This window comes from Typopeltis vanoorti, chromosome 21, assembly GCF_054136105.1.
Source record: "Typopeltis vanoorti isolate ZY-2024b chromosome 21, IOZ_Tvanoo_1.0, whole genome shotgun sequence".
Lineage (NCBI taxonomy): Eukaryota > Metazoa > Arthropoda > Arachnida > Uropygi > Thelyphonidae > Typopeltis > Typopeltis vanoorti.
The window spans coordinates 65,112,230-65,128,328 of record NC_143569.1 but is presented as its reverse complement, the minus strand read 5'-3'; the positions used below and the strand labels follow the sequence as shown (position 1 = coordinate 65,128,328).

Below are 16,099 nucleotides of genomic sequence, written 5' to 3'. Positions count from 1 at the left end.
TATAACACAAAAAACTAAATTAGCTTACATTCTGATGGATTCAATTACTCATTGTTGCATGTGGAGTAGAATAAGTAGTTTGGGTCTGAGGATGCTGGTTTGAAATCTAGCAAAATATAAGCTAGTCAGTCAATAAACATATTTTTATAATTTAGTGTTTCTGTCTTGTAATACTGTAAAAATGTCCAACACCTAAGCCTGCCTACAACATTTGCATACTGCTCATGCCTCGTAAATGTTGGTTCATTCATATATTTATATCTTTTAGTAATTTAAATATATCAACCAAATATAGGATTCCTTCAATTATTGGTTTTTAATATATCCTGAAATAAACATATTCCTGTTTGTCCCTCTCTACACAGTTTTGGCTTTGATGCATGCCAGAAACTATGGGATGCTCCTCCCACCCCAGTATGAAAGGAAGTATGAGACAAATTCTCATGTCCTCTCTTCAATGTTAAGTACAATACAAGACAATTTGCATGCAACAATTATAAAAGCTTATAAACTTGGAAATATTAATGTATACTGACCAAAGGGGCTAATTCGCAAATTATGTTTGTTGGAATTGTCTGGAATTACAGCCAAAGCAACTTAAACTACTTAGTACAAAGCTACTGGCAGTACAAAGCAATTAGTTGCTTTGTACTGCCAGTATACTGTCTGTAAATTGCATGTGTTCTTATGGCCAGATTGCAAGTTTCATAGTATGAAAAAGCTGATTTTGCAAGGGGATAAACAGTGCAACCTGCACATGAGTCCAGCTAACTCACTTCAGGTGAAAAACCTTTATAAAAATTTGTTGGCTCTTAGACACTGAAAGCTTTTCACTTGGTTATACTATAAATTAAAGATGCCAAGAAATTATATTCTTGGTTTCATCCGTTATCTAAGTGTAAGCAAACAAAGTTTGTGCGTGAAGTAACTTCACGACTGGGCCACTTGTATGTAGAAGCTAACGACTTCACATCAATTGCCATAGTATCCCATAATGCAATGTACACATCATTATGAAAATGTATAATGCTATGCATTATGGGAAGGACCACTACCCAGACCAGTTTCAATCTTTATTGAGGTCTCATCAGTGGGAGCCAGACCCAGCAGTGATAACAAGATTGAAGTAATGCAGCAGCCCAGTCATGAAGTTATTACACTTGGATAAAGGATGAAACCAAATATAATTTCTTGGTATCTTTCATTTATAGAATAATCAAGTGAAAAAAACTTTCAAAATCTATCTATAATCTAGGACAGGGGTTCTCAACCTTTTCCACTGGCATACCACTATATTTAATTCAAGATATTAGATGTACCAGTAAGGCAGTGGCTCACGTACCACCAGTGGTACGCGTACCATAGGTTTAGAATCCCTGATCTAGGATATCTTAATAATGAGGTGAGACACCTATTGAGTATTTGTATATGGAGATATGACTTCTGCATTACTTTAACCTATGTATCACTTCTGGGTATGGCTCCCACTGATGACATCTCGGTTTTTGGCAAGATAAGCACTTTGGTTTTCTCTTGTTTGTTTTCCATTTGTTTTTCACTTTGATTTTATTTTTACTGGTGCTAGTAGTGGTTTCATCCCCACTAGAACTGTTTGTTTTTTTTTTAAGTAAATATTAAGATTACTGGTAGTGCAGTTAATATCTGCATTACAGGATTACTTTTAGTGGTATCACGGCTGCCATTTTATAGCGGCTCAAATAGAGCATTTCCAGGTGGTGTAGAATTATTTTTATATCACAGGATTATTTAGTTCTCAGTCTTACTACTGAAAGTTTTTTTTTCTTCCTCTCTCTTACAATCAAACACAGAGGTTTTAGTCTTTTTTCCCCACCTGAGATAATGGTACCAATTCCTCCAAGGTGCGAACTCTAGGAATTGAAATTCCATGATGTAAAGAAGCAAGATGGGTAATTAAGGTTTTAAAAGAGATAGTTGGTGCTAATAACATTTATTCTTTCAACTGGTATGTCAGAGGGAAATATTTGATTATATTTAAAGATATGGAAACAAGGCACAAACTATTACAGGGTTTTACTTCTGAAGGCAGCACAGTTATTCCTGTAATGGTCAGGAGCCAGGTAAAAACAGATTTCCAATGGAATATATAGAGAAACGTAATGAAATTCCTAGACAGACATTCTCAAAATGGGGTAAGATTAGTAACATATGAAGAGGTTTATCAGGTGAAGATCCAAACTGGTTTTCTGGTGATGTCATCTTCACAATGATATGAAGACACCCGTACCAAATTTTGTCAAAATTGATACACCCTGAGTTATGGTAAAGTATCCTGAAGAATAAAGGCAGTGCCTGTGTTGCGGTTCATATGATCATTTGGGTGGTACCTGCCCCAAATCTAACTGTTTCAACTGCATGGAGATTGGACATATCGCTAATCAGTGTCTCCAGCCCTGTCAGAAATGCAAATGTTCTGAGCACCACGTTCAGAAGATTCAAACACCGTATATATCAGAGAAGCATAACAAAGAGTTCCTGGATCTTCCAATTCAGTCTAGTAAAGACACCACTTTTAAACATACCAATTAGAACACCGTATATATCAGAGAGGCATAACAAAGAGTTCCTGAATCTTCCAATTCAGTCTAGTAAAGACACCACTTTTAAACAAACTACACTTGGTAAAATCAAAAAAAGTGCACGACCAAATCGGCTAGAAATTAGCACTAAAATTCCAGATCTGCAGGAGCCACTTTTCCAGTCAAATATAGATGGAACAAAACGTTAGTTGAAATTACCAATAATCATCCAAATGAACACATACAAGACGAAATGCAAAAACATGAAACTGTACTACAAGGAGAAACTGGAAAAGAAACAGAAAAGCAAGTAATACAACTGAAAGAACTTAATATGCAGACAAGCTTATCAAAAAGGAAAGATGAATTAATAAAAAAAATTTGAAAAAAAAACTACATCTAAAAGAAAAAGAAGTAATAAAAAATTTAAAGATGGAGAAGGCTGTGGATCATCAAATGAAAACTCTTCAGGCTCAGAAGAGTTTATGGACTATGAAGAACCATCTCATGCTAATAAAGGAAAAGTGAGAGACACAATTAAAGAAAATATAATGAAGCTCACTGATTCAAAGTTTTCTCAGTACGATTATCATCTACATGAAAAGAAAATAACTAGCTTCCAAATCAAGAACGATAAGCATGAAACTGAAATAATGAAAAGCAAATGGAAAAAAAACTGGAAATGAGTTTACAAGAAGGCTACACAACTGCTCCTTCACAGATTGAAGATCTCATCGGGTTCGCCCAAAATTTAGAAGTTAAAGACTTACCAGTGACACTTCAGTAATCATAGTATCTCCTTTCTGCATTGCCTCATTAAATATATGAGGATTCTACAGGCAAATTAAACAAGAAACTATATGGAAACTTATGCTATGCCATAATATCAAGTTTTTGTTTCTCTAAGAAACATACTTCTGCAGATATAAAGATATAAAACTTTAACAGATAGATATCCACTTCTTTCTTATTGGAGCTTTGGAAGATTTAACAGGGCTGGAGTAGAAGTTCTTATTCTTGCTCCCCTCCTTGGGTCATTCTGTAATATCCAAAGGGATGCAGAAAGGAGAATCTTAACAATAGACTGGAAATACTGTGGATGTGTAATAAGGTTTATAAATGTTTATGCTCCATCCAATAGAAGAGTCAGATGAAAATTCTTCCAAGAATTGGAACCATATTTATACAGTGGGATATGCACAGTTAAAAATATCTCTTAAAAAATAGTTGAGCATTATTGAGACAATGCTCAACTAGTAGAATATGGAGGGTTTACAGTCCTAATCTCCGTTTACATGTACAAGAATCAAGGTATTGGTTCTTGTACATGTCTTGATATATCTTGATATAATAATGTCTTGATAGAATTAAATCTCTTCTTCTCTTATAAATAGGATAATTCAGATAAAACATCTTGACATCAACATTTCAGATCATAATCCAGTTCTGCTTAAGTTCACTGAATGGAACTTAAGGAGAGATCAGTTCTGGACCAAGCAGACTTTCACCAGATTTTCCATTGATCTTTTCAACGAAATTCCAGACCCTCTGTTCAAATTGGAATAATGTTACCTGGGATATGTAGTTAAAATTCAAACAAGCAGTAAACAGAATATGATGCAATGGGGAAAGGAACAGGCTTTCCTCAAAAGAAAAAAGTTGAAAGACCTGTATAAAGCTGGTTCGTAACAAACCAATGCAATGGTATAGAATGTAGCAACAACATTAGAAACATTAACATAAAGATAGAAGCGAAACGGCAGAAACGAGTAGAAGAGAGAAATTTTAGGATAAGAATACATCAGCACTTAGCAGTTAGCCCTTCAGCTGCATTCTTCAATAGAGAATTCACTAAATTCTGCAAAGAAAGGACTATCACCCAAATCTGTGTTGATGGTGAAGAGATGTCCACCACTCAAGACATCTTTGACTCCTTTCAAAAATACTACAGAAATCTGTTTAAAGACAATAGTACTGTTGGAAATGATAATTCTTGGAACATTAATGGCTTTCCTATTCATATCCAAGATGGGCTTGACAGACCCATTACATCATCTGAAGTCACCACAGCCTATAAAGAATGCCAGACAAGAAAATCCCCAGGACCTGACAGTCTAGGGATGAACTTTACAGCGAGGTATGGGATTTTATTGTTCCCATTCTAGTTATATTATTTTAATTCTTTTCTCTCATCAGGACACATACCAAGTGAATTTGTAGCAAGCCATACCATCCTCATTCCAAAACCTAATAGAGATCACACCTTAATCAGCAGCTGGAGGCCTATTTCTTTATCTAATACCGACTACAAGATATTTTTCTACATTATCAATAGAAGGCTCAAAGTGGAATAGCCTGGAACTCCATACATCTGTGTACGGAGTTCTAGGCTGAGCAGTAGAATTTAATCTGTTTCTACTATGTGATTAATCTAATCCGCTTAGGTAATACGAAAAGCAGTTGATTGCAGTGCTATCGGTAGACTTTACTCAAGCATTTGATAATGTCCGGCATCCCTTTCTGTTCCACATCCTCCAGCAAATTGGTGTAGGTAAAAAGCTGCTATCCGTTATCAAAGGAGCCTATGCCAGTTCAACTACCCACCTCCTAGTTAATGGGTTCCTGTCAGGCTCGGTCAAAATACAAAAAGGAGTCAAGTAAGGTTGCTCTCTTAGTCCAATGATATCTTTGCATTGGTTCTTGAACTTTTTTTACAGGAGGTGGACAATACATATGCTGTGCAAGGAATAACAGTACCTTCAACTATGAAGGAAGATAAGGTATTAGAATATGCTGATGATATTCTTTGAAGGATAATGATTCCATATATATATTTTTTGGTATTTGGAAAAATTCACTAAGATCAGTGGATCAACTACTAATGCAGGAAATCTTAGAAGACTGGAAAAATAGGGCCACTTTCCTTTTCTTCTAAAGCTATAGTACTCAAAGCCATAATCTTTCCTGCTCAGTTGTACATAATAAATATTACAGACATCACAGAAGCTGAAGAAAAGCAATTATATAGTAAGCCTGTGCAATTTTTTTGGTCCAGATACCAAGAAATTAAAAAGAAATTTCTTTGACTATAAAAGAAGCATGGAGGATTTGGGGTTCCAGTCTTAAGATTCTGCTATTTAAGGAATACTACTTCAAAAATCCATAAAATATTGTAGACCTTCTCCTGTACTACCTGGATTTTCATCTTTCCCTATTTAGAGTACATGATTATAAAGGTCCAAAAGCTGAGATTGTTCCTGAATACTACAACACTCTGTGCTTAACTCTAAGACTGCTAAAACACTCTGGTACTGACATGCTTTCCATTAAAAAAAAAGTAAAATGTGGTATAAAGAAATCTTAAATCTCTTTTGCCACGAACTGCCACAGTTGAGTACTGACAACAATACTTTGTTTCATAACTTATTGAAGTTCCAAGGATACCCTAGCAGGAGGGATCTTGCTTGGAGAACTGCATATGGCTGCCTTCCACTCAATACAAATGGAGGTACTTTAACATTGGAAATCCAATCTGTGACATCTGTTACCAATTGGAAACAGTGGAACATGCATTCTACAGCTGCCCTCTTGCCCTGCATATTTGGAACAAATTATGTAATGTGTTGGGCATTCCATTACTTACAACAGAACAGGTTTTTTTTTTTTTTTTGCAGTACTCACCACAATGGGAAGAGAATTTTCATTTTTATAGTTAATGAATTAAAATAGCATTAATGAAAGGTTAGAAAGAAACATGAATTTGAAAACTAGCAACATGACATCCAAATGCTTTATAATATTGTATTATGGAAATTTTATTTTTCAGTCAGGCAATTTTTGCATTTAGAAAGAAGCATTCTAAAAAATATCAAATTTTTGACTAGATGGTGGTGTAGACCACCCACATTATACAATATTCATCAAGGGAAGATAAAATTCTGTCTATTCATAAAATATGTCTATATGAGAGGTTTTTTAAATTGTTCTATCCTCTTAATTCAATGTGGTCTTATAGTCAATTGCAGGGATGACTGGAGAGCAATCCCAGACACAGAAGGCCAACTCAAGGCAGTTAACTCAGATAAGCTAACCACCTGGACATCAGTCATCTTTGTGCTTTAGTTTCAGGTCTTTTGGTTGTTCATCTATATGAGATTGGTGAAAAAAGAAAACCGATAGTCTTTGGATATATGATAATATAAAAGAGCTTTGAGGCCTTTTCTCTATCTGTTTTTTCTTTCTTCTAATACTATCAAGCTCTCTTGCGCCCCTATACTAACTACTCTAGGCCTATGACTAGTACCCCTTTAATTTTTCACATCAACAAAGGTCTAAACTGGGTGGTAGAGCTTCCCATAATGTATAGCATTATACATATCTGTAAGGATATGTGCATTGCATTATGGGATACTAAGAAAACTGACGTGAAGTCGTTAGTTTCTATATACAAGTAGCCAAGTCGTGAAGTTACTTCAAACACAACTTTGTCTGCTTATATTTGGATAAAGGATGAAACCAAGAATATAATTTCTTGGCATCTTTAATTTATAGCATCTTGGACAGGATTCAAATACCGGCCTGGTTGGTCAAGTGGTTAGCGTATCCACTCTCCAGCCAAAAGGCTGCTTCGAATCCCACTGTAAGCATGGATGTTTGTGATTGTCTGTGGAAATACTAGTGGTGGTATGCAGTAGATGGCGTTGGTGTAGTTGCAGAAGAGTTGTAGAGTAGGCGTCTTCCCTCAGCGAGTCTTTGGAGGTGTTAGGTAATAATAATAATTCAAATGAATGTCATTTTCCCCACAAAAGGGTTGTTGATGCCAAGTGAGCTATAGAATGTTTGAAAATTATAGTATGTTAGGTTTAAACAAAAAAAAAAAAAAAAATCAAATCTGGATAATGCAGATATTAATTTTTAAAAAATCTGCCATCAGACAGAGACTGAACAAAAGGTCCTTATATTCATAACAATTAGCAATGTAACCATTTCCATGTTAAAATTTAAAATAAAAATCCAGTGCATAACTTTAGAAGCACCTTTCTCTTTCTTGAAATTCCAGGCATATGCTTTCTTCTCTAAGCTTCTCTGCTTCTCTCCACCAGTAGCCTGGAGATTTCTCCCGTTCTTCTTGCTCTGTAAAAATAAAAAAAATAAAATAAAATAAAAAACTAAGAATCTCACAAGCTAAATGAGGAAAAATAGCACAAAAATACTTAGAGACAGTATTCTATTTGAGTGGGAAAGTGGAAAGGAATAGCAAAAAATAAAGAAAATTACAGTATTATTTCTGGGAAAATTCCCATGTTACTCCTCTTAAAAACTATTATTTTTATGGCTATTTTTGCCTATTTCATTTAGGAGTGTTCCTTATTTTAAAAACATTGGAAACGTTATTTTAAAAACATTAGAAACTCAAGAATTCTTAGAATATTATAGGTGTATTTTAAAGATAAATATATGCAGACTAGTAGAGGAAGAAATTTTGCACATCCCTTGTTTGGATGTTAGGTTGTCTTCATTCTGCATACTTCTGCTGTTAGGCTGTTAAAAGGGGAGGGAGGGAGGGGTTTATCATATCCTTCATCCCCCCCATGTTTCCTAAACTGAAAAGGGGTTTAGGAAACATGGGGGGGGTGTTGAGGCAAGGTGGGAAATTCATTTGAAAACCTGTTTTTTTTTTTTTTAAATATATTATTATATTTAAGGGCGCTTCTTTGGGAAGGGTTTTATTGGAAACAGGGGTGGGGGAGAGTGTTAACAGGGTGCTAGCCATTTCAATCGTGCTATCATCATCGGAACAGCTCACACCCTGTTAACCTCTCCCCCACCCCTGTTTCCCATAAAACCCTTCCCCAAAGAAGAGCCCTTAAATATAATATATATATATATATATATATTATTATTATTTTTTTTTTTTTAAAAAAAACCAGATTTTCAAATTAATTTCCCACCTTGCCTCAACAGCCCCATGTTTCCTACCCCCCCCCCCCTTTAACAGCAGCAGTATGCAGAACGAAGACAACCTAACATCCAAACAAGGCATGTGCAAAATTTCTTCCTCAACTAGTCTGCATATATTTATCTTTAAAATACACCTATAATGCCCTAAGAATTCTTGAGTAAAAAGCCAATGTTTTTAAAATAAGAGACACTCCTAAACGAAAACAGGCAAAAATAGCCATAAAAATAATAAAAGAAAATTACATTTTGAAACACAAAAATTCAGAAGGACATTCCTTATTAATGAAACCTTTTGAATTATTTCTTCAAATACCTTTAAAGCTTCATTTATTTTAGAAAACAAATCAAAAATTGTCCAGTATGAAATATGAACATTTTTGGTCAGTGTTTAAATTATAATACAGTGATACCTCGGCTAATGAAGATAATTCGTTCCGGAATCACATTCATTAGCTGAAACGTGATTTCCCTTAAGTTTCTATAGAAAATCGTTTAATTCGTTCTGGTTGTTGCCTACTATTTAAAGATAAGTTTTATAAAATAGTAAAAAGCACACTATAAAAGGGCAAAAACTCACCAAAGGCTGAGATGAACAGCTACCCAATTAGATGAAGGAGAATTGAAAGTAGAATGAAAAACTGATGATCTTTACTATTATATACACTTTATTAAACTGAAAATATGTACACAACGTTTTTACTATTCTTCTTCCAAATTTTCAAAGTTTATTCAAGGTAAGTCTCCTCTTCTTCAGTAGCTGGCCTCTGTCTCTTTGCTAAAGTAGAAGTCAAAAATCTGTCCAAAGTTGATTGACCTTTTCTTTTTTTCAGAATGTTTTTAAAGTGATTCAAACACTTGTCTTCAACCAAGGCACAAAATCTGTTCATTTCAGCTTTGTTGGGATGTCACTTTGTAGTCATAGACTGAAACTCTTCCCAGTAGTGCAGCATATTTTTAATGTCACCTGTTGGCATTCTTCCCTTTTTATTGCTGTCCTCCTCCTCTGATGAGTACTCTTTCCTGATTCAGTTGCTTTTTCACCACTTCAAGATCTTCTGTTGTCAGATCTTTTGAGTGTTCTTCAACTAATTCTTCTACATCTTCTTCATTTACCTCCAAATATAATGCTTTGCCCAAGGAGAATTTTATCTACAATGTCAGCATTTTCAGCAGCAAGTTCCCCAGCAGCATCTTGAACACTCGAAACAGCACTTCTCATCTTGCGGCAGTCTGGCCATAACTTTTTCCAGGCAGCATTAAATGTCCTAACTGACACTTCCTCCCATGCCATGACAATGACTTGAATAGCATGAAGGATATGATAATGATCCTTCCAGAATTTCCTCAGAGTCAGACTGGTAAATGAAGTTGCATCAAAATATCTTTGGAACATGTGTTTTGTATACAATTTCTTAAAGTTTACTATGCCTGTTGGTCCATGGGTTGCAAAATAGATGTGGTGTTTGCAGGAAGAAATTTTATCTTGATGAAGTTAAATTCTGCCTCCAAATCTTCTTCCAAGAAAGGTGGATGCCCTGGAGCATTATCCAGAAGAAGCACAGCCTTTTCAGGCAGGTTTTCTTCTCTCAGGTACTTTTTCACCGTGGGCCAAACACCTCCACGATTCACTCTGTGATTTGACTTTCAATAAACATTAAGCATGGGCTTGCAAACATTCTACTTCTTGAAAATTCTTGGTGTCTCAGAGTGGTAGACCAACATTGGTTTAATTTTAAGATCACCATTTGCATTAGCACAAAGTAAAAGAGTTATTCCATCTTTCATAGGTTTGTACCCTGGCATACACTTCTCTTCTTTTGTGCTGAAAGTTCTTTTGGGCATTTGCTTCCAGAACCCAGTTTCGTCACAATTAAACACTTGTTCTGGCTTGTATCCATGAATGATGGTCCATTCCTGAAATTCTCTAATAAACTTCTCAGCCTCCTCTTTATTTGCATTGGCTCCTTCTGCATGTCTAATTACACTATGGATCTCTGACCTTCTATTGAACTTCTCAAACCATCCTCTGCTTCCTTTGAATTCTTCCTCTGTCTCTGCTGTACTGTGTCCTGCCACATTTTTTTTCAAATTTTCATAAATCATTCTGGCTTTGCTGCAGATCATCTCTTAAGTCATAGTGTCACCAGCCATTTGACGTTCATTTATTCAGATCATCAGAAGTTTTTCCATTTCTTCATTCAGAACTTCTTTGGGATTGAGAGACCAAGGTCTTCACACCAGCTGCAACTGAAGCTGCCTTAATCTCCTCCTTCTTCTTCAAAATTGTAGCTATTGATGATGATGCTATGCTTGACTGCTAAATCCACAATTCTGACTCCTCTTTTATATGCTGAAATTATTTCTTTCATTTGCTCAATTGTAAGCAACTTTCTGTTTCCCTTGGGTTTTATTATTATTATTATTATTATTATTATTATTATTATTATGAACTCCATGGAGTCAAAAGACTCATCGTGGGAGGTCCTTCCTAAAAACATAAAGTCTGTCAAGACTCATTGAGGGGAGATCCCCCCCCCTAAGAAACACAAAGTCTATCATACCACTCCTTGAATTCATTGACCGTTCTTGCTCTCACCACTCTCTCAGGCAATGCATTCCTTAGTTCAACCACCCTCCATGCAAAGAAACCACTCCTCACCCTCTTGCTCACAGCTTCCTTTTATAGCTTCCAGGGATGTCCTCTTGTCATTGCTCCTTCCTGCTGTTCCACCAAACGAAAGAACTCCCCAATGTTCACCGTGTAATTCCTCTCAACAGTTTAAAAGTCTCGATCATATCACCTCTCCTTCTTCTATCCACCAAACTCTGCAGTCCACATTTCCTCAGCTGATCCTTATAACTGATATTGTACAGTCCTGAAACCATCTTTGTTATCGACCTCTGTACCCTTTCTGCAGTTAATTTATCCCCTTCTAATCCTGGGGAACCAATTTGAGAACAATAGTCAGAGTGTGGTCTGATCAGGGTCTTGTATAACAGAATGATAACTCTCTTATCTTTTACAGGTCAGCATCCTTCTCAGTATTGCAGCAATCCTCTGTGTTACCTTCACCACTTTTGCAATATGTCCTCTAAACTTCAGGTTTCTATCAATCATCAACCCCAGATCCCTTGTCTCCCCTACTTCCTCCAGTATTACTCCTCCCATAGAGTATGCAGCATCCCATCGATGTTTCCCAAGACCTTACATTTTGCTGCATTAAACTGACACCCCCCCATTCATTTGCGAATCTATCTAGCTTATTCAAATCCTCTTGCAGGGATACCACAGCTGCACTATTACTAATAATCCTTCCCAGCTTCGCATCATCTGCAAACAACTGAATATCCCCTTGCAATCCACTGGCAATGTCATTGATATAAAGGCTAAACAATATAGGTCCTAGTACTGAGCCCTGTAGGACCCCACTTGTAACCCTCTGCCTCCTTGAAATTGCTCCACCATACACAACTCTCTGATACCTATCAGACAGCCAATCCTGAATCCAGTTGACCAATCTGACATCCAGACCCATGTGCTGCAACTTAAATATCAGCTTATCATGTGGCACCCTGTCAAATGCCTTCACTAAGTCTAAGAAAATTGCAGTATATGCCTTTCCCTCATCTAATGTTCTTGTAACTTTATTATAAAAGGCTAGCATATTGCTAAAACAAGAGCGCCCTTTCACAAATCCATATTGACTCTCACAGATAACATTACCCTCATCTGCCCAATGTTGTATACGGTCCCTCACTACTTTCTCCAAGATCTTAACAACTACTGATGACACAGAAACTAGTCTATAATTAGACACTTCCAGTCTGCTACTGCCCTTATGCAATGGCACTATCTTACCTTCCTTCCATTCCCTGGGCACCTTTGCTGAAGGCAGACTTTCATTGAAAAGCCAGGTTAAAGGCCCTGTCAGTTCCCTAGCACATTCTCTCAAAACTCGTGGTGAAATACCATCCAGTCCCACAGCTTTACTGACATCCAGAGTACTCAGTATCTGAAACACACTCTCCTCCTGTACCTCTAAACCTTGAACCAGCCCTATCCCTCTAGCATTAAAACTGACATCTCTAGGATGAAATACTCCAATTTCATTGAACTATTCCACTATGTCCTCTGCATCAGTCACTCTATTCCCATTTTTATCCCATAATATCATTCTTCTACAGTCATTTCTCCTCCTACTGGCCACATAGCTAAAAAATTCCCTAGGATTTTCTTTGGATCTTAGGGTCGATCTCCTCTCATATTCCAGTTTCGCTTTCCTTACCACACTAGTCACTCGTCTGACCTGTCTTATATTCTTCATGCATCTTCTCTTCACCTGTCTCCTTATATCTCTTCCATAGCCTCTTTTTCACATGCAATTCCTGTTTAATATTGTTTGTCATCCACTTTACACCAAATTGTGTCCTCTTCTTCACTCGTGGTATACAACTTACCATTGCTGCTAACAAATATTCTTTCACAATTTCCCATGCACTAATGATATCCCGGCCTTCCAATTCCTCCCTCCATGAAACTTCCCAAAGTTGACGTCTAAGACTATTATAATCACCTGCATTATAATTCCACATAAGTTCCCGTCTCTTTGATACTCCTGCATGTCTATTCATTTTCCAAGTCAAAACCATATGGTCACTCTCTCCAAGTGGTGGGAAAGATGTCAACTCAGTTATTATCAACTCTTCTGATGCTATAACCAAATCCAAAACTCTTGAACTTCTTGTTCCCTCTTGTTGCCTAAGACATTTGTCCCTCAAGAATTCTAGAAATTCCATTCCCCTATTGCTACATGCATCTTCTTCTCTCCAATTTATACTACTGTAGTTAAAATCTGCCATAACAATCATTCTTCTTGCACTTGCCAAACTTAGCTGTCTAAACATCTCCTGGTCCCCATCCTCTATGCTCCTGGGTCTGTAGCAACAGCCCACTAAATATCCTGTCTTGCCTACCTCTACCTCACACCATATGCTCTCAAAATCATTTGTCTCACTTCCAAAGCCTCCACTCTTAGAGGACATAAGTCATCACTTATCACAAGCAGTACCCCACCACCACCACCACGCTTTCCCCTCCTATCCTGACGAAAAATGCTATACCCAGTGACTTCTATTCCTGTTATTATATCCCCTTCTGTCAACCACGTCTCAGTGATCCCAATAATTTTTGGCCAGGCTGATGCTATCTGCACCACCAATTCCTCTCCCTTATTCTGGATACTCCTGGCATTAGTATAAAGCATATAAATGCCACTGTTTCTATACCCAACATTACCCCTTCTAGACTCCACTGGGCTCAGTGTTACCTGACATCGTCTCCCTTCTCCCAAGTATCCATTCCCACAAGAGGCCACCCCTGCTATCACCCTCCCTGGGACACACTGACTCATTCAGAACAGCAATCTCTCCAGATGCCTTCATCCTTCCTCATTCAAATGTAAGCAGTCTCTCGCATACAATTCCTCTCTTTCCTCAAACGCACTCTAAGCATCCACATATACCAGTCCTCTCTTGTCACACATTCTCGCTATTATGCCATTCAATATCACCGCTCTTCTGCTCAGCTCATCATTATCATACCTAGGCAACGCACACTATTTTTCCTCTCTCTGTCTTCTTCCGTACAGCCTCAAGCAAGAATCTCATATCTCTCGCTGCACGACTTACATTACCACTCAAGTCATTTGTTCCTACTATCACAATCATCTCATCCACCCTTTCACCTCTCTTAAATGCAAACACTTCATGCATCCTATCTTGAACACCACGGATCATTGATTCGCCATACATTATACCTCTCACCATTCCCTCTCTCCTATTGTTTCCATTCTCTCCTCTTCTTTCATTCCCATAGGGTCTTTCTCATTCCCTCTCCTCTACTGCTATTCTCTCTTCTAGCATTCCCATACCTCTCTCTCCTACTGTTTCCATTTTCTCCACTTCTAGCACTTCCATATTCCTCTCTCATTCCGTCTCTCCTACTGTTTCCATCCTCTCCTCTTTTAGCATTCCCATACCTCTCTCTCATTCCATCTCTCCTACTGTTTCCATTCTCTCCTCTTTTAGCACTTCCATATCTCTCTCTCATTCCATTTCTCCTACTGTTCCCATCCTCTCGTCTGCAAGCATTCCCATACCTCTCTCTCACTTGTCGCTTACTTTTTTGGGCATTTGTCAAGAAATTTTTTTCACTTTAAACATTTTTTTTCTGAAAAATATAAAAGAAATATGACATATAGCATATTATTTATTTAATTTGATAAGAATAGAATTTGCTAATTATAAATTAATCCCCCATAATAGAATTCAGCCAAGTAAAGAATAAATGCTATCACACTTACCTCTCCCATTCACTGCTACACGGAACGTGCACCATACTGACACTGGTATGAGATGTTTCACTTCTCACTGTCTCGAACGTAAACAACCCAGTCGGGTTGGTGGATCTCCCCTATGTGATGTGGTCAGCTCATTTACATACAGATGGAGAAGATAAGCTCCTGGAATGGCCTGACCGTTCATGTTTGCTGCTTTATGTTAGTGCATGCATCCATTAAAACATTCGTTAGCCGAGTCAGAAAAACAGCGAAAAAAAATCTTCATTAGCCAAAAAATTTGTTAGCTGAGGCTTCACTGTACTTGGAATATAAAAATATACTACTGAAGAAGGAAATATCCTAAGAAAAAAATAGTTGTCACAAAAAGAAAGGTGTTCCAAATTACACAGCCCAATATTATTATTATTATTATATTGGCACCTTCATGGAGTCTGAAGACTCATCGAGGGAGACCCAAACCATCCAAGCTATCTATCATACCTCTCCTTAAACTCATTAATACACTCAAAAATTTCCTACAATCCAGTACTATCAATGTGATGCAAGTATGCAAAGTTTTCAACCAGAAGTGCATAACCTTACATTTTGTAACATTAAACTGACAATCATTTACTTTGCTCACAATTGAGAAGAAGAGAGAGAGAGAGAGAGATCACCTAGTAAAAAGGAAGCAGAATTTATACACCTACTGAGAAATAATTATTTGAGGCAGCATGTAATGGCAGAGAATCAGGGGCAGGAGAATTAGAATTGGTTATGGGATCAGAAGAGCTATTCATAACCAAGGTGGTCACATTACCTCCAACTGGAAAAAGTGACCATGTGGTCTTGACTTGGGAGACTGTAAAACATGACGAATATTTCGTCAAAGGCAGGTGATTATGAAAAGCTTAGGAGGAAGCTTGAAGCTGTCATGGCATAAAAGTCTGAAAGAGGATATTAGTAGTGCATAGGAGATAATTAAGGGGGCATCTAGAGAAATCAATATTAAATTGTATACCTAAGGATGAGTAATGTCATTAAGCATGAGCTGCAGAAAAAGAAAATGCTATGTAGGGTATATAAGGAGAAAAGTGACCAGCAACCTCATGAAGAGTACAAGGGTTGCAAGAAAGGTGACCAGTGTGGTAAGGAAGGCAAAATGGGAATGAGAAGAAACTAGTCAAGCAGGCCAAAGGAAATTCAAAAGAGTTCTTTCATTGTGGCTAAATAAGAGGTAAA

General features: G+C 37.1%; 1 protein-coding gene across 1 annotated transcript in view; it reads right to left on the bottom strand.

Annotated features, from left to right (window-relative positions):
• The window catches only part of LOC150094927 (uncharacterized), a 259,949-nt gene that overhangs the window by 178,590 nt on the left and 65,260 nt on the right, over positions 1-16,099 (bottom strand). Inside the window, exon 3 of the mRNA XM_090411150.1 lies at positions 7,595-7,691. Within this exon, the coding sequence (XP_090267276.1) occupies positions 7,595-7,691 (97 nt within the window). The remainder of the gene's footprint in view (positions 1-7,594; positions 7,692-16,099) is intronic.